The following is an 18,676-nucleotide window of genomic DNA, read 5'->3' as shown; positions in this document are numbered from 1 at the left end:
TAGGGCTTTTTTTTATTGGTCGCAGGAGTATCTCTTAGGCCAAGGGAATTCCTTTTCGAATGACCCCAATATTTACTGTGCCTGTGCAGGAGAGAAGAAAAAAAGGGAGGGGGGAGGCAAAAAGTACAAAACCATTTTTCTTATTTATCTAGTCTTTGTTGATTTCTTTGTTTAGGTGTGGATATTGAAGTTGTTGTCTCCATTTATATGTATTTTTTCTTCTTTTCTTTTCTTCTTTTATATGCTCTGCATGTTTTTATCTCAAGACCATGGCTTTTATGTGGTGCTTATCTGTATTGTTGGAGTGCTCATTGGACATTTTATTTGACACCTCTTTTTGTACTGTTGTGGTGCTTCACATTTTTTTCCCCTTCGTCTCTCAAATCTAGGATGAGAGCCTCCAGAAGAGCTTCGCCCATTTTGGGCGTATTTGATTTTTTTTCCCCAGTCTATTAATTTTCTCTTCTTCAAACAAAACCACATAACTTGAACTATCTAGTCCCGCCTCCCCATTTGAGCGGGGAAATAAGGCAGGTACCAAGACCAAATAGGGGTGGGACCACTAAGTAGTAAGCTAGGCACAGAGGGGACCACTTATTCTTGCAGCCCCTGGAGTGAGGGAGGAGGATATGGGAGGTAGGATGGTAACGGAGATGGAAGGAGGACAATTCGGTGATGGGAATTCCCCTGATTTTATGTTAATAAAATATTATCGTCAATTATATGTAAACCACTATGATTAAAATAAAAAATATATTTATAAAAATAGAATTATATTTTATATTCTAATGTTTACTAGATTGAGAATAATGTTTTAAAGTTTTCTTTCATAAAATTTGATATATTCTGTTGATTAAAATATTGCATATATTGTTGGGTTTAGAGAAACAGCATGGAGGTGGGGCATTTGCCTTTCACACAGAAGGACAGTGGTTCGAATCCTGGCATTCCATGTGGTGCTCCGTGCCTACCAGGGGCGATTTTCTGAGCATAGAGCCAGGAGTGGCCCCTGAGTGCTGCCGGGTGTGACCCGAAAACAAAAAAAATATATTGTATATATTGTGACATTTATATAATCATATAGATACTATATGCTCTATCATATAGATACTATATAAGATACTACTCACTAAATTATATTTCATTTAATATTTTGCATAACATTTTGACCTAAATATTTAAGTATGAAGGGAAAGTCTTATTTTACCAAATCTTTTATTGCATCTGAGTGACTTCATTCAAACTTTATATTCTGATCAATAGGTATTGTGAACTTGCCACTTAGTTTCTGACATTTGAAAAAAATCATTTATTAATACAGCAAATTATTATAAATCTGCAGGATTCATTAGAGATACTTTATAAGTTATAAGCATGGCCTTGCTTCATATGAAACTACTTAGAAGAAGTACTTTGAAACTATTATGCTATTAGGGCTCTTTAACAGTGAATGTTTGTTTTCTATATTCACCTAAGAGAGTTCTTACACATTAAAATTCATTAAATTGTTTGTATATAAAATTTACTTTAATAAAGTTTGTTTGGGGACCATGCCAGGCAAAGCTCAGGCTTTTACTCCTGACTCAAATTACTACTAATGGGAACCATAAGAGATGCCAGGAATCAAACCCAGGTTGACAGTACATACAACAAGGACCCTATATTATTTACTTTAACTTTACTTTGATTTTCAAAAAGTTCACTTTAGATCTGAGGAGATAATGCATAATGTGATTGTAATGTTATTCCATATACTGTATAATTACATTTGCTAATGGTAGAACTTAAATATTCTCACACAGACAAATTATTCTTATGGGATAGTTCTATAAATCACTATCATAACAGGAATCATTTCACAGTAATACTTATACCAAATCATTTTATTATATACTTTAAATATAATAAATATTTATATAGAGTAAATAAAGCTGTTTTTTAAAAGAAACTCAAAGTAAAACATTTAGAATTAAGTTAAACCATGATATAATAACAGAATATTTTCAGAAACTACATAAAAAGTTAAAAAAATAAAATTTTAGAAAACAGAAAATATGTAATGCATATGCATTAAAATTTTAATATTGTAGACATTTCAGTTCTTGGGTCAGAGCAATACTACAGTGGGTTGGGTGTTTGCCTTGTATGCAGCTGGCCTGGATTCTATGAATCCAGCACTACTTATGGTCCTTCGAGTCCAGCAGGAATGATCAGAACATATGACCCTAAGATCAAAACCAGGAGTAAGCCATCATCACTGCCAGTTGTGGTATAAAAAGTGCGAGGTAGTACTGTGATAAAGGTGTATTTTAGCATGTGGCTAACCCGGGTCTTATTCCAAATACCACATGGTGCCCCAGGCATGAATGGGTGATACCCTGGAGGTCCTTGGACTTTACTTGATGTGTCCCTGAAGAACTCAGCATCGATCTAGGATATTAAAGTTGTTTCTAGCACCACAGGGCCCAAATATCACATCCTCTGCATCTTACACTGAATCAGTTACCTATTGACAGAAAATTATCTGTGGGGACCATGGACCTCTCTGAGTACTGCTTGGGAGAATTCCCATCCATCCCATTTCACCTTCATTACAAAATAAAAGATTTTAGTTCTCCAGAAATCTTACTATAGAATCAATATAAACATCCCATTCTTCATTTTTAATTTTTGTTTGATGAAAGTGACAAACCAATGGACAAAATGCCCAAAGATTCAATATGCTCTGAAAAAATAAGAGAACCAAAGATATAGTAAGAAATTTCCCTAGAATTAGTTTATTCTAAGTAAATCTGTGTAGTATTTATGCAAATTTAGACCAAAGAAAAATGGTACAGTAGCTATCAATGCAAAATACAAAGAAAATATGCATGAAAATACAAAACTAGGAAACTGAAAAGAACAATAATAAAGCATAGCTTTTGTATTTAACAAGGGTTTCCTGAAGCAGATAAACTTAGGGTGACAGAGAAGATACAGGAGGTAAAGTACTTGCCTTAGAATGCTCCTGACCTTGGTTAAATGCCCAGTATTACAGTTGCCAGAACATCATCAGGGATCCACTGCTTATACAGGGCCAGGAATGCCACTGAATACTACCCTATGTGGTCTGTCCTCACTCCTACACTAAGCAATTTCAGGATAACATACTGACAGATGAAGAATAGTTAAATGGATAGTTGAGACAATGAGAAAGTACATTTTTGGCACTAGAGATAGCAAATTTGCCAAGTTTCTGAAGGGGAAAAAGTAAAAGATAAAATAACAGTTGGAGGCACTAGTCTCAAATTTTCTATCTGGCAAGTTCCTAGACATGTGAAATGTGAACTTGGCTGGTTTGGCATCCATACACATAGGAAAGAGCTTTGAAACACTGATTTAGGTATTTTAAAGACAAATATACCTCTTTATCCATATATTTTTTTAAATAACTAGAATAAAACTGCATTACCTTTATCTGGGTGATGAAAAATGCTCTTCTTCATATATGAGATTTTTTTTCTATTCTTTATCAGTCCCTTTTGACCAGCAGGTCTACTGCCCTATCTTCTTAAATTCATCTTGGGCCAGTGTGTTTTTAACAAGCCTTTAGTGTCTCTTGAATGTGGACAAATATCTACTTAGATTGTTTTCCTGCGTTTCTTTCAAATTATGAAATAACATAAGTGAACATGCTTTGTGCATTTTAAAATGTCACTTCAGGGGTCAAAGTATTAAATGCCTAGTATAATTCAAGCACTGCTTCTCATTCAAATGTTGATCTAGTTAGCATGAGTGCTTAACAGAAAAGAGGAAGAAAATTTCCATTTAGAAGGAAAGAGTATTATTTCTAATTAAAGAAACAATTTAGAGAAAAAAAAAACAGTTTAGAAAAATGTTAATTATACATACACCAAGAAAAACATCAGAATCTCAGGTTGAACTTCCAACCCTCTGCTATTATAGAAAAAATGTATATATGAGCTGCATTGCATCTTAAAAGCTTAGACTAGAAGTTATACTTACCACTCAATAACAGACTTAACAAATTAATATGGCATTCTAGTTGGTACCCAGAGCAGCTAAAAATATTTTTGAGTAGTATTATTACCCCATGTAGGTTTTGTACTTATAGAACTACACTTTCCGTAATACTCTCAAAAGCCAAGTAGATTTTAATATGTATTTTATCCAGATTTTGCTAACACTAAAAAAATGTGGCGATTTAACATAATTCATTTGTTTATTGCTAAAAAAGACAAAAATTTTTAACTCTATTTTTTGTTTCCTTTACTATACAGATATTGATGAATGCTCTGATGGCTTTGTTCAATGTGATAGCCGTGCTAACTGCATTAACTTGCCTGGATGGTACCACTGTGAATGCAGAGATGGTTACCATGACAATGGAATGTTTTCATTAAGTGGGGAATCCTGTGAAGGTCAGTATAAAAAGACCAAGAGTATATTTAATCCCTTGTACCTGATGCACATACAACTAATGTAATATGTCAATAGTAGCCAACTATGAATGGGGTGTTTTTGCTGTGTGTTTATATATTTGAAATATGTTAAAACCTAACCATTATTCCTACTTGTGATTGTTTATTATTTTTAGATAATTAAAATGATCTAAAACATGAAATTAAATCCTCTATGGACACAAAGATAATTTTAAAAATTATGTTTTAAGAATGTTTTCAAGTTTGAGAATGTCTTAAAATTGGTAAACTTTAACTGAAGTTTTGGGAATGATAAATCTAAAGTATAAGATAAACTTGATCAACAAGCATTTGATCCCCAAAATATTATTTTTAAATATGATAAAATAGAATAGAGAAAAATGAAAATAGATGAGCAAAGATATAACATATGTAATGTTATGTTAATATAATATTATATAAAATATACAATATGTGTAAACTATGTTATATATCTAATATACTATGTTATATATATCTAATATGCAATATAACAAAACACATATGATATAACAACAATATATGTTACTTGATGCTATTAATATATTATCATTTACCTGGCAAAGTAAGAGATTATTAATTATTGAATGTTGTATAGAGATGTGATTCCTGCATCAAACATTTATTTTGAAAGGTGTTGAAAATCAACCAGTTTATGGTCAAGTATTAGCATTTGCTTTAAATCATTTTCAGTGAATTGATTGGCTTCACCTCTTTATATTTTCTATTAAAGAAAATATTTTTTAAGAAAGTCAGAATAAGCCAAGCCCAGTGATTCCAGTGTAGAGAATCATTAACACTGAAAATATTCAGCATCAAAGATGTACTAAAGGAATGACAAATTTAAAATTCAAAAAGTCATTTCTTTATATTTGTATTTATTGTTCGATGGAATAACAGCCTGAGAGCTTAAGGCAGCTAAGATGGCACAATCAATGAAAGCCTTGGAGAATCTAACTTAAGAATACTTGACACCAAAGTGATAAGGTGACACTTTTTATCCTTGGGCCTCAAATATCTTTCACTCAGAGAAAAGTAAAACAGATGTCAGTGACAGATGCCAAGGCTCTCAAAGTGCTTTACCATCAACTGGAAAGTCTGGACCTTGAGCATAGTTTATCTGTAATTTTACATAGGAATGGAAATGCTTTTGTTTTAGGAAGGATTGAAATGTAACTTTTGCAAATAAACACTTAATCTGAGAACTTTACCTTACACTTTTAAGAGTTCCTAAGTGAATATACTTAGCTCTGCAGAGAACTTTATGTCACAGATCAGAAGGCAAATCAAACTGATTTTTCTCTTTCCTGATCTAGTTATAACTTTTGGCATTTTCTGGAAAATTCAGCACTTCTTTTTGTTAAGATTTCACCAATATGCATAATATAAGCTGATGATAAATTATTCAGATACTATAGAGAAATTAATTAAAACTAAAATACATCTTCATTTCAATCTTTACTCCATCTTTTTATTTCCACTTTAGAATAACCTTCGTTGAATTTTGTTTGGTATTCTTGAAGACCCTTTCCTTTATATCTGAATGTGAATGGAAAATACATATCTTCCCTATCTTACTTTACTTTTTAATTGTAATAGACCTTTTAAACTTATGATCATAAGTCTCAAAATTTATTATATATTGATTTAATGTCAATATATTAATTATTTATTGATAATTAATATATATTGATGAATTAACTATCTATTGATACACAGCAAATACCCTGAAAACTAAAATCCACAAATATTAACTCACTGTGCACCACTTACCTGCCTAAGGTTCAATCAGGCCTTCACATGGGGTTAGGAGCTCAGCTTGAAGTTATCAATACTAGGGGTGCAAAATGAGAATATTTCCAAGATCATTAATGTGGCTATTATCAAGATTATTTTCTTGTATAAAGGTGGGAAACCTATTGTCTATGGGCAATATAAGGAAAAAGAAATCATGAAACTGAAATGTTATGGGACATATATGTATAAGGCACAAGAAATCATGAGACTGTACTGTTACGGGACAAATATGTATGTTTCTCATGGGCTGCCTGCAACCCATTTGCTTGTATTATGTGGTCTACATGTGAATTTATAAATATCCAAATGTCACTTGGGAAAAAAAAAAGAAAACAATTGCTTCCTTAGTATATAAGCTTCAGCTGTGTTATAGTATATATCCTGCATATATACTGTGCAAATAAGAGCAGTGCCAAGATGAAGCCACAGTTGTTTTATAGCCTAATCAAATGTGACTGCCTTCATTAGTCTACTTTTCAGGAACGAGTCAGTAAGGTCATTCCATGTTTAAGAAAAATTGTCACAGGATTTTTAGTATCAAATCATAAAAACCATTGGAGACTATGTTATATTCCACCAACCACAGGAGCCTTTTTGCTCCCCACAATTTAGACATGATTTCCTTAGTTAATTTTTCGCGTAACTCTGACACAATTATTTGTCTTCATTCCTTTATGAAAAATAGTTAAGAACAATGTCACATTTTAGGAAGAAATTAGATCATTCGCATCTGTGTCTTTAATTCTTGCTTTTTCTGTCTTTTCTATGGGGGTTTTCGGAGGCCACACCTGGTGATGCTCAGAGGTTATTTCTGGCTCTCTACTCAAGCATCATTCCTGGCAATAGTCTGGGGACATTATGTACAAGGGATGGAATATCAGGTTAGCCTGTGTTTCACATGGTATGGTATCTTCTCTAGTTCATAGTCTCCTCTTTCCTTGAAATAAATTCCATTTCTCCTACGTAATATAAAACATTTCTTTGCATCTCATTTTCTCTTGACCACCTGAAAAATTGATTCTTATAAAATTCCTTTCTGAATGGATACTCTTCTGAATCATACTACTGATATTTACAGCATCACCATTAGCATGTGAATCAAATAACCAGTAACCATCTTTAATAATATAGTTTTTGTCATTTTAACTAAATTAAAATATCAGACAAAAATTTCTCTACCATTACCTTATTCCTAATTTCTTATTTCTTTTGTAAGAAGCTCTTAATGTTCAAGCCATATCATTGCTGCCTTTTTGCTTCCAAAAAAGCTGTTAGCTTAATTTTCCACTGAATTCTTTCCTTTGAAGATTATGTAACCCTTGTGAGTAGGTGCTTGCCTTACAGCCAGCTGACCCAGGTTGAATTTTCAGCATTGCATGTGTGTTATCCCTGATGACAGAGGTGATTACTAATCATAGAGCCAGGAGTGATTTTTCAGAACTGATCCAGAAATAAGGCTTGAGCACAGCCAGACATAGTTTAAATACAAACCACAATAAAACAGAAAGAGAAAAAAACCTATATAATTATGTATTTCTGGTTTAGTTGCTGTTGAAGAGCCTAATTGAGAGCTAAGGTGATAGATGCAGAAAGTGCTTTACTGGCAACAAGCCTGGAAGAATTTGAATTCAAGTTAACGCCCACTTCCCATCCTCCAAGGCCTGATGAAAACCACCCTTCCAAATACACCTGGCATAGCACTAAGAAATTTTTAAAGAGTGAGCAGGGAAGGTTCTTCTGTTTCCTTTTTTTTTCATTTGGGCTCACAGCTGGCAATGATCAATCTTATTCCTGCCACTTCCTTTAAGGATTACTTCTGGAGGAGTTCAGGAGACCATATGTGGTGTTGGGGATCAAACCTAGATGGGCCACGTGAAAGGCAAGCACCTTCAATTGCTGTACTATTATTCTGCCTCAAGCCAAGCAATTGGGAAAGCGTGTTTTTAGATGAAGAGATGGGTTGAAATCCCCAAAGTGTTAAAATAAACAATAAATTTCTTGCACGGTAGCCCTGTTCCATATTCTGTTTTATTTACAAACTTAAACTAGTGATGTCTTATCTTCCGGCTCTGGGGAAGGGTAAGACAGGGACATTTGTCTTTGCCTCGAGAACTTTCCTGGTTTCTAATCATTGGATTGGTTTTACATACTGTTTCTTTTCTAGACAACTCAAGAATATCACCAACTGATAATTTATTCCTTTCAAAACAACCAACTGTTCTAAATTGGCCTCAGGGACACCACTCACTCCTGGATATTTTTTCCTGAAACTTTTCCAGGCTCTATATATGCTCTGAAATCTCAGGATTCTTGGCTGTCTCTCTAATCAGTCTCAGTCTCTAAAAGAAGCAGCACTTTGGTTTTAAAATATTATCCCTATATTCCTAATTTAGACTTTTCCATAGATATATGTTTATATATGTAATTGTCTGTATCTCAAGATATTTTTTAGACAACTAAAGGTAAAAGGATAAAATAGAGCTCTTTATTTGCTCTCTATATTCTAAAGACCCCTTAACACTTGTCCATACCATGAACTTTTTTTTTGGGGGGGGGGACCTTTGGGTCACACCCGGCAGCACTCAGGGGCTACTCCTAGCTCTATGCTCAGAAATCGCCCCTGGGAGGTTCCGGGGACATTTCTGAACCACTGTCCTTCTGCATGCAAGCCAAACGCCTTACCGCTGTGCTATCTCTCTGGCCCCCATACCAAAATCTTGAAATAATTGTTTTTTTTTCTTTTTTCACACTTTGTATATAATATATGTCTTACTTCAGTTTTTAAAATATATTCACGATCTTGCCACACTCACAAAGTAGGTTGTACCACATTGGTTCAAGCTAATTCACCAATTTGTCTACGCCAGAATTTCCTAAAATGGGCTACACTACATCTGGGGAACACTAGAATGAATCCACACCAGCATCACACACCACAATAGTTCCCTCAAGGTAAATTTTTTTGTTGTTCATTAAAGGAGGCAGATTTCCAAAGAGACTCTACTAAGTTATTTATTTTTAAACAAGGGGCCTGTAGGCCGAATTCATTCAAGAATCATTGCAGCACCCTTCAATTGGTTTTACTATTTTTTATACATGATTTCCTTGATTTTATTTTGCATTTTTTATAAAACCAAAAATGATTCTTCTAAAGCTGAAATCATAGTATGCACTCCACTCTTCTGTTTAAACTCCTAAAACATTTATATGTGTCTCCAGAGTAAAATTCAAATTCCAACAATGGTTTACAGGAGCCTAGATGCTATCGGTATATGGTTTTTCTTTTATTCAAATTGATTTTCTTCTTAAGTTCTGTTGTTTTCATATGCCTCTAAGTCATTGCATCCTATTTTTATTTTAGTAAAATTTGCTATAAAATGGCTTCTTCAAGACTCCCACTTTAAATTTTAATTCTAAGGCCAGAGAGATATTACAATGGTAGTATACTTGCTTTGCATGTGGCCATCCTGTGTTCAAGCTTCAGCACTACATATGATCATGCAAACACTGCCAGGAAAGATTCCTGAACATAGATCAAGGGGTATGCCTTAAGTAGTACTGATTGTTATCCAAACTTCTCCCCATCAAAAATATAACAAAGTAGCATTGTGTGTTTAAGTATTTATGTACCTACTTAAGCTTTCTTCTTTGTATGAAATTATATATATATAATATATTGTGTAATTGATTATTAATCTGCTATAGGTGTTTATTTCTTCTTAAATGCCCACCACCACCCACCACCACCCACCACCCACCACCAACCACCATATACCACCAACCAAAACCACCACCACCCCACCACCACCACATTAACTAAAAGAAGTAGAACAAAAAACAAAACAAATGTACAAACTGTTGCTTAGCACATAATAAATTATAGATTCATTTGTTCAATAAAAATTAGTAGATGAGCAATATATAAAATAGGTACTAAAATAGCCATTAGAACAGTATGAGAAATATTAAGAAATAGAAAAGAACAATTCTAGAAAATGCCTACACAGAAAATGATTTTAAAAGAAATTCCATGGGGCCGGGCGGTGGCGCTCGAGGTAAGGTGCCTGCCTTACCTGCGCTAGCCTAGGAGACGGACGGCGGTTCGATCCCCCGGCGCCCCATATGGTCCCCCAAGCCAGGAGCGACTTCTGAGCGCATAGCCAGGAGTAACCCCTGAGCGTCACCGGGTGTGGCCCAAAAACCAAAAAAAAAAAAAAAGAAATTCCACAAACACAAAATCAGTAGGAACTATTAATGACATGAGAAAAGAAACACACCTGGAAGCACAGAACATCATTAATCTTGTCTTGCTGTGGCAAACCCAGGTTTGATTCTAACATCCAATATGGTCCCTTGCACCTTCAGGAGTAAATCCTGAGTACAGAGCCAGGCATAATCCCAGAGCACTGCCTGATGTGACCATAAACAAACAAAACAAAATGAAAAAAAAAATAAATGGATGGATGGGTGGGTTGATGGATGAATGAAAGGATGGATGGATAGATAAAAGGAAAACAAAGAAAAAAGAAACCTCTACAAAGAAGAATTTACTATTTTATTTCAATAGAATTTATGACCATTATTAGAGAAACAAATACTACTCTTTAAAGCAATGTTCTCTCAAGTATTCTTAAAAAAAACTATTGTAATTTTAAAACTAAATGCCATTAAACAACTATTTAACTATCATTTTAGTGATATTAGAATAAGAATATTAATATTGTAAAGGACCATATGGTCAGATATTTTTTATTTGTTGATTTTTATTAATGTCTTTATTTAAGCACCTTTATTACAAATATGATTGTGGTTGGATTTTAGTCATATAAATTTACATGACTGAATATGGTTATATATTAATGTATAGTTTTCTGTTTAAGAAATGAATTTTGAAGTGGGAGTGCTACTTCATTGATTTTACAATTACTCTGAAGCATAAAATTTATACTTGAAAATATTAATAAGTAACTAGGAACAGTTTCACTGCTCTTGAGACTATAGTTGTAAAATTTATAGCATTATAATAATAAGCTGCAGTTATAATTGCATTATGGTCTTTTATCTATTTATCCCTAAAAAATAGATATTTAATCTGCAGGTAATTTGCCAGAGAACTGTTTTATTTATCTACATAATCATCTAAACTGTGCTTAAATTATCTCGCTGAAATCAGCATTATTTTTTTATGTAATGATATTTTATTTTCATGCCCAAATTTACTTTTTGCTGCTTTAATTTTTAAATTACCTTTAAACTTTGTATCAAATATTTTGATATTATGCTCAGCCAATTATTTATAGAAGGACTCTTCTGTTTTTTGCTTGTTTGAATTGTTGCCCCCACTTTTTCTTTTTCTTTCTTTTTCTTACCTTCAAACAGAACCACATAACTTGAACCATTTTGTTCTGCCTCACAAATAGAGGGGAAAATAATGGAGGGCACCAAGACCAAACAGTCGTATGAACATTGAGTAGAAATAAAAAATGATCAGACTTAAACACCAAATCCAAAACCAACTACAACTGAATCAATGCCCAATCTACAACAGGCTAGACACAGAAAGGACCACTTATACTAGCAGCCAGTGGGGCAAAGGAAGGGCGATATGCTGGGAACAGGGGTGGAGGGAGGATAATATTGGAGGTGGTAATGCCCCTGATTTAATGTCACTATGTACCTAAAATACTACTGTGAATGATTTGTAATTCACTTTGGTCAAAATAAAAATTATTAATAAAAAAGTAAAAAAAAATAAAAAGAATTAAGACCCCAATAGTATTTCTAAAGATTATGCTAATAAATTTATTTCAGTAAAAAACATGTTTAAAAGGATAAAATAATTCAATTAAGCACCAAAGGTATTTAGCAAATATTTGCATAAATACTTTGAAGTACCTTACCATATGCATATGAATATTAGGTAGATATATTGGTGATCATTGCTTTCAGCATGTAGAAGAGAAAAATGTGCAAATTCCAGGCAAGGTGAAATGTGTTGAGTTTCTTACTAGACAAGACTACAAGGTTGAAAAAAAATATTTTTAAAATGTATATTTAATGATGTAAGTCAGCAAAAAATTAATTTCCTACTTTGGATCAAGATAGATTTTTAGAATATATTTTTAAGAATTTGGATGCCAGCACCCCCTATCTGCCTGTCCTCTGTACTGTGCTGCATTTTCGACCTGATTTCATCCTCTGTGTGGCTTATCTGCGGATGGCTAGCCTCCCCTGGAGGTGAGTTTACACGCCCATACAGACATAAAATCACCTAATATTTTATAAAGGAGCAAGGAATCCTAAATGGAGCAAAGAAAGCCTCTTCAACATGTCGTGTTGGCATAACTGGCTAGCCACTTGCAAAAAATTGAACTTAGACCCCCAGTTAACCTCATGTATGAAGATAAAATCCAAATAGATTAAAGACCTTTATATCAGACCTGAAACCATAAGATATATAGAACAACACGTAGGCAAAACACTCCAGGACATTGAGACTACAGGCATCTTCAAGGAGGTAGCTGCACTCTCCAAGCAAGTGAAAGCAGAAATTAACAGATGGGAATATATTAAGTTGAGAATTTCTGCTCCTCAAAGGAAATAGCGCTCAGGATACAAGAGCCACCCATTGAGTGGGAGGAACTATTCACCCAATATCCATCAGATAAGGGGCTAATCTCCAAAATATACAAGGCACTAGCAGATCTTTTCAAGAAAAAAATCTAATCCCATCAAAAAATGGGGAGAAGAAATGGACAGACACTTTGACAAAGAAGAAATACAAATGGCCAAAAGACACATGAAAAAATGCTCCACATCACTAATCATCAGGGAGATGCAAATCAAAACAACTATGAGGTACCACCTCACACTCCAGAAACTGGCACACATCACAAAGAATGAGAACAAGCACTGTTGCTGGGGATGTGGAGAGAAAGGTACTCTTATTCACTGCTGGTGGGAATGCCTTATAGTTCAAACTTTATGGAAAGCAATATGGAGATTCCTCCATAAACTGGAAATTGAGCTCCCATACAATCCTGCTATACCACTCCTAAGAATATACCCTATGAACACAAAAATACAATACAAAAATCCCTTCCTTACACCTATATTCATTGCAGCACTATTTGCCATAGCAAGACTCTGGAAACAACCAAGATACCCTTCAACAGATGAATGACTAAAGAAACTGTGGTACATATACACAATGGAATATTATGCAGCAGTTAGGAGTGATGAAGTCATGAAATTTTCCTATACATGGATGTACATGGAATCTATTATGCTGAGTGAAATAAGTCAGAGAGAGAGAGAGAGAAACGCAGAATGGTCTCACTCATCTATGGGTTTTAAGAAAAATGAAAGACATTCTTGCAATAATAATTTTCAGACACAAAAGAGAGAAGGGCTGGAAGTTACAGCTCATCTCATGAAGCTCACCACAGAGAGTGATGAGTTTAGTTAGAGAAATAACTACATTTTGAACTATCCTAATTATGACAATGTATAAAGGAAATAAAAAGCCTGTCTAGAGTACAGGCGGGGGTTGGGTGGGGAGCAGGGAGACTTGGGACATTGGTGATGGGAATGTTGCACTGGTGATGGGTGGTGTTCTTTACATGACTGAAACCCAAACAACACTATCATGTATGTAATCAAGGTGTTTAAATAAAAATATATAAAAAAAGGATACCAATAACATAAAAAAAGAATTTATAGTGAAATTAATTGCCATTTAAGACAGGGAAAATGCAAGCCAAAAATGTGACTAATATTTATAAAGAAGTTAAAACTAGAGTGTTTTGAGAATGTTACATAGGATATGGTGAATATATGTTAAAATGTATATTTCAGTACAGTGCTATTTTCTGAACTGTCAGCCATTTTTTTTTCATTATATAGTTCTACTTCGAACCTCAGAGGAAAGACTATTTTAGCATGTCCTAACTCAGGTCTTTTCTTATCCCTTCTGCTTACCCATCTCTACTTCTCAGCCAATTCAACCTTCTTTTTAAAGAGGTGACACCAGAAGTATTGCTGCTCTCTTTGTCATTGTGGACCTGATGATTCCATGCTTGGCTTGGCACTAACATATTTGATGCTCAGCTATGTTGGTTGGGAAATACCAAGGGCTACAGCTGGCAATTCTCCCAAACACACATTATTATATCTGAAAATATAGACCTCAAGTTAAGACTACTTTTTTTTTACCTGAATGTATTGTGCACAGGAGAAAGATCCAGAAATAGTTACCATGTGATATAAAGCAATAAAGAAATTTGATCACAGTCAGGAAATGAACTTTTTCAAATGTTTTATTTGACATATCTGAGTGGACAGAAGTAGATAATCTGTGAAAAGGAGTATAGAATTTGATCCTTGCTGTGTGCCGTCAGATCCAAGCATCTCAATAGAAATGCCACTGAACACAGCAACGTAAGTTCCCCAAACAGAAAAACAAAATTTCAGTGTATAGGGCTGAAGCAATAACACAGGAGTAGGGTGTTTGCCTTGCACGCAGCCAACCCTGGTTCGAATCCTGACATTCCATATGGTCTCCTGAGCCAGCCAGGAGTGATTTCTGAGCACAGAGCCAGGAGTAACCCCTGAACATCGCTGAGTGTGATGCCCCCAAAGACAAACAATTTCAGTGTGCATGGTTTCCTCCAGTTTTATTTCTGATCTGATTTATTTGTGCACTTTCTCTGTTTTTCTTTGTTGGTCTTGCCATGGTTTGTCTGTATTGTTCATTCTTTGGAAAAATAAAAAGACAGCTTCTGGCTTCATTCATTTTTTGTGTTGTTTTCTTGGTTTCAATATCATTGATTTCTGCTCTGGTTTTTTGTTTGTTTATTTGTTTTGTTTCTTTTTCTATGCTAGTGTTTGTGTTCTTTTTTGTTGTTTTTTTCAGATATTTAAGTTTATTATTTATTTCTATTATTATTATTTATTATTATATATTATTATATATTTTATATATATTATTATATATTAAGTTTAGGTTTTTGATTTTATCGTTTTCTTTTTTCCTTTAGTATGCCTGTATGTTTTTGAGTATCCAACTGATACTGCTTTTTCAGTATCCCATAGATTTTGGTAACTTGTTTCTTCATTATCATTATTCTTAAGCAGGCTTTTTATTTTGTCCTTGATTTCCACTTTGACCCACATGTTAGTGAGCAGCATGTTGTTCTGTTTCCAGCTGTTTGAGTTTCTCCATTTATTCATTTTAAAATCAATTTCTATCTCTGTGCCATTGTAGTTTAATATTATTCTTATAATTCTTATATTATTATCATATTCTTATAATAATTCTTATTATTCTTACAAGCATCATTTTTTTTTTTTTGGTTTTTGGGTTTTGGGTCACACCCGGCAGTGCTCAGAGGTTACTCCTGGCTCTAGGCTCAGAAATCGCCCCCTGGCAGACTTGGGGGACTATATGGGATGCCAGGATTCGAACCACCGACCTTCTGCATGGAAGGCCTTATCTCCATGCTATCTCTCGCCCCCACAAGCATTATTCTTATGCTTGTAAATTTTTTAAGTCAGACTTATGTCCTAGTATTTGATTCATAGTATAGAATGTTCTTTGTACACTAGAGAAAAACATATATTCAGCTTTTTTGAGTATTGGAGTCCCTGTGTACATTTGTTCCAGTTTTTTTTTTGTTTTGTTTTTTTTGTTTGTTTGTTGTTTTTTTTTGGTTTAGGGTTCTTGTCTTCTTACTTACATTTTACCTAGTAGAGTGCCCCAGCATTCAGAGTGGTGTGCTGAAATCTCCCCCTACTATTTGTTTCCATCTATGTGTTTCTCTAGTTTTGTGAGCAAAAGACTTATAAACTAAGCTAATCAACATTTGGTGAGGATATGCTGATCAGAGTTAGTACTTCTTGATCTTTTATTTCTGTGATCAATAAATAGTGTCCATTCTGTATATATTTATTTTCTTGATTTGGTCTGATATAAGTATGGCCATCCTAATTGTTTTTTAGAGGGGAGGGCCTCAGATATTGTTTTCCACCCTTTTACTTTGATCCATATCAATCCTGATTTTTTAGATGTGTTTCCTTTAAGCAGCAAATGGATGAGTTTTGTTTTCTAATACAGTTCTCTGTTCTGTGCCGTTTGATGAGAGAGTTTAGTCCATTGACATTCAAGAAAACTGTTGACATAATTACGTTTAGTGATATTTTGCTATGTAGGTGTTTTGCTTCTAAAATTGGTTATTCTGTTTATTTAGTGGTCTTTTAGTATTTCATTTAAAAATATGTTTTGTCATTGCATATTTTATCAGTACAGTTTTCTCTAAGCATGTTTTTAATGCTTTTCCATATAAATATGGAGTTTGCTTGGTAGTCGATCATAGGTTGAAAGCGTTTTTTATTCAGGAATTTGAATATGTATTTCCACTCTTGCTTTGCCTATACTATATTATATGGGAGATCTTTAATGATTCTTATTTTTTCCATTTTATATATATATATATATAATATAACCTTTTTCTCATTACTTAAGTTTCTTAAGCATTTCTTTCCCTCTCTCTTATTTTTTATTTTTGGTCATTTAGATTGCTATATGTCTTGGTATTGTTCTATTTGAATTTGTGTTATTTTTTACACTTTTGATCTTTTTAATTTGTGCAGCTTTTTCATTCCAGAAAATTTATTATCTCTCCCACTATTCTGTGCTTTTTCTTTGTCCTCACCTCTCGTATTCCTTTAATTTGGAGATTATCCCTCTTGTATTTGTTCATTAAGTACTTTCCATTTTCTTCCTTATTATTGCTCATTGTAATTTGTTTTCAAGTTTGTCTTTATGATTCTCCCATCATGCAATTCTGCACTCTAGCTTGTTAGCATATTCCTAGCCTCTTCAATTCCATTTGTATGGATTTTCTTGTCATCTGAAAGAGTTCTTCTTTGAGTTAATTGACTTTCTCATCTTCTGATTGCTTAATCAATAGAAGCTAGTACTTTCTTAATTTTTGTTGCCAATGCATTAAATGTTGATTTTAGGTTCTCATCAACTAGGCTCTAGAGTTTTGATGGAGTTGCAGATTTTAAATGTTTCTCTCCCTCTCTACAATTGCAATTGAGCCTCTTAGGTTCTCCACTGTTCTTTGCATTTTAGGGATGTTGTGGTGGAATTTCAGTTCCCTACTACTTGAAAAATGATCTGTTCAATTGTTTCTACCAAATAGCAACTAATAATACATTTGCACTTCAGATTATTTTTCTAACCATGCAGGATTATTTAGTATGCTAAGGAAATTGTCAACTAGTTACTCTGTTGACCAAGTTTTGAGGTTGTATACTCTCTGAGAAATAGAACTCTATTACCCACTGACTGGAACTAGGGGGCATATTTTGGAATATCTTCACTAGGATATGCTGGTTTCTTGCGGTTTGGGACATGTCATAGGTTAAACAGACATGAGATTTAGCAACTTTCTGCCCCAGAAACTTGGGGTAAGGGGCAGAAATTCAGTTCCAGGTTGGTAGACTGGAAATACAGTATTAGCTCCAGAGAGCAGGGCCACCCTCAGCTTGTTGCAAATGGATTCAGAATTCTTGTCTGTGAAATTCTTAAACAATTAATGTCACTTTAGTGAGCATATTCTGTGACATTCTGAAGTGCATTTCCGTAAAATTTACAGTTGAATTATGTCAAGAGACAGCTTGCTTGATTGCAGTAGTTTCAAATGAGCATATTCTAAGCACATTGTTCTAAGCAAATTGTGTGATTTTTTTTTTTTACTACAGACATTGATGAGTGTGGAACTGGGAGGCATAGCTGTGCCAATGATACCATTTGCTTTAACTTGGATGGTGGATATGATTGCCGATGTCCTCATGGAAAGAACTGCACAGGGGACTGCATACATGATGGAAAAATTAAGCACAATGGTCAGATTTGGGTATTAGAAAATGATCGATGCTCTGTATGTTCATGCCAGGTTGGTATAACTAAAATGTTTTTGAACTATTGCATGGTCTCTTGAGCACAGAGCTGGGAGAAACTTCCAAGCATTTTCAAGTGTGGCCCAAAACACTGAAAGTAAATACTGTTTTTTTTAATTATTGTGGTATGATTTTCATATATTCTAGTATATAACATCATAAATTATGACAATATTTATTTAACACCATAGCTAACAACATGAACATAACAACATAATTAATCAGCATAAATATATTCATTTAATAACATATTTAATATAAGTGTTTTATGTATCCAAAATATTGCTTCTGTTCTTTTTTTCTTAGTGCTTAAATCTCAGAGCTTTGAACAAACACCCCTTCTTCTAATTATACATAAATTTTATTTTTTCTACAACCTTATGGATTTCTTGGTACTAATAATATTAATCTAGTAATATGTTTTTAACATTCATTCGTAATTTTACATATAT

At 33.9% G+C, this 18,676-nt stretch overlaps 1 protein-coding gene across 1 annotated transcript in view; it reads left to right on the top strand.

Annotated features, from left to right (window-relative positions):
• Window positions 1-18,676, top strand: part of NELL2 (neural EGFL like 2) — a 305,773-nt gene that overhangs the window by 274,635 nt on the left and 12,462 nt on the right. The window contains exons 16-17 of the mRNA XM_049783795.1: window positions 4,281-4,421; window positions 18,027-18,220. Coding sequence (XP_049639752.1) covers window positions 4,281-4,421; window positions 18,027-18,220 — 335 coding nt within the window. The remainder of the gene's footprint in view (window positions 1-4,280; window positions 4,422-18,026; window positions 18,221-18,676) is intronic.

Source organism: Suncus etruscus, chromosome 11 (genome assembly GCF_024139225.1).
Source record: "Suncus etruscus isolate mSunEtr1 chromosome 11, mSunEtr1.pri.cur, whole genome shotgun sequence".
NCBI lineage: Eukaryota > Metazoa > Chordata > Mammalia > Eulipotyphla > Soricidae > Suncus > Suncus etruscus.
Note: the sequence above shows the minus strand (reverse complement) of the source record. Positions and strands in the feature narration are given on the sequence as shown.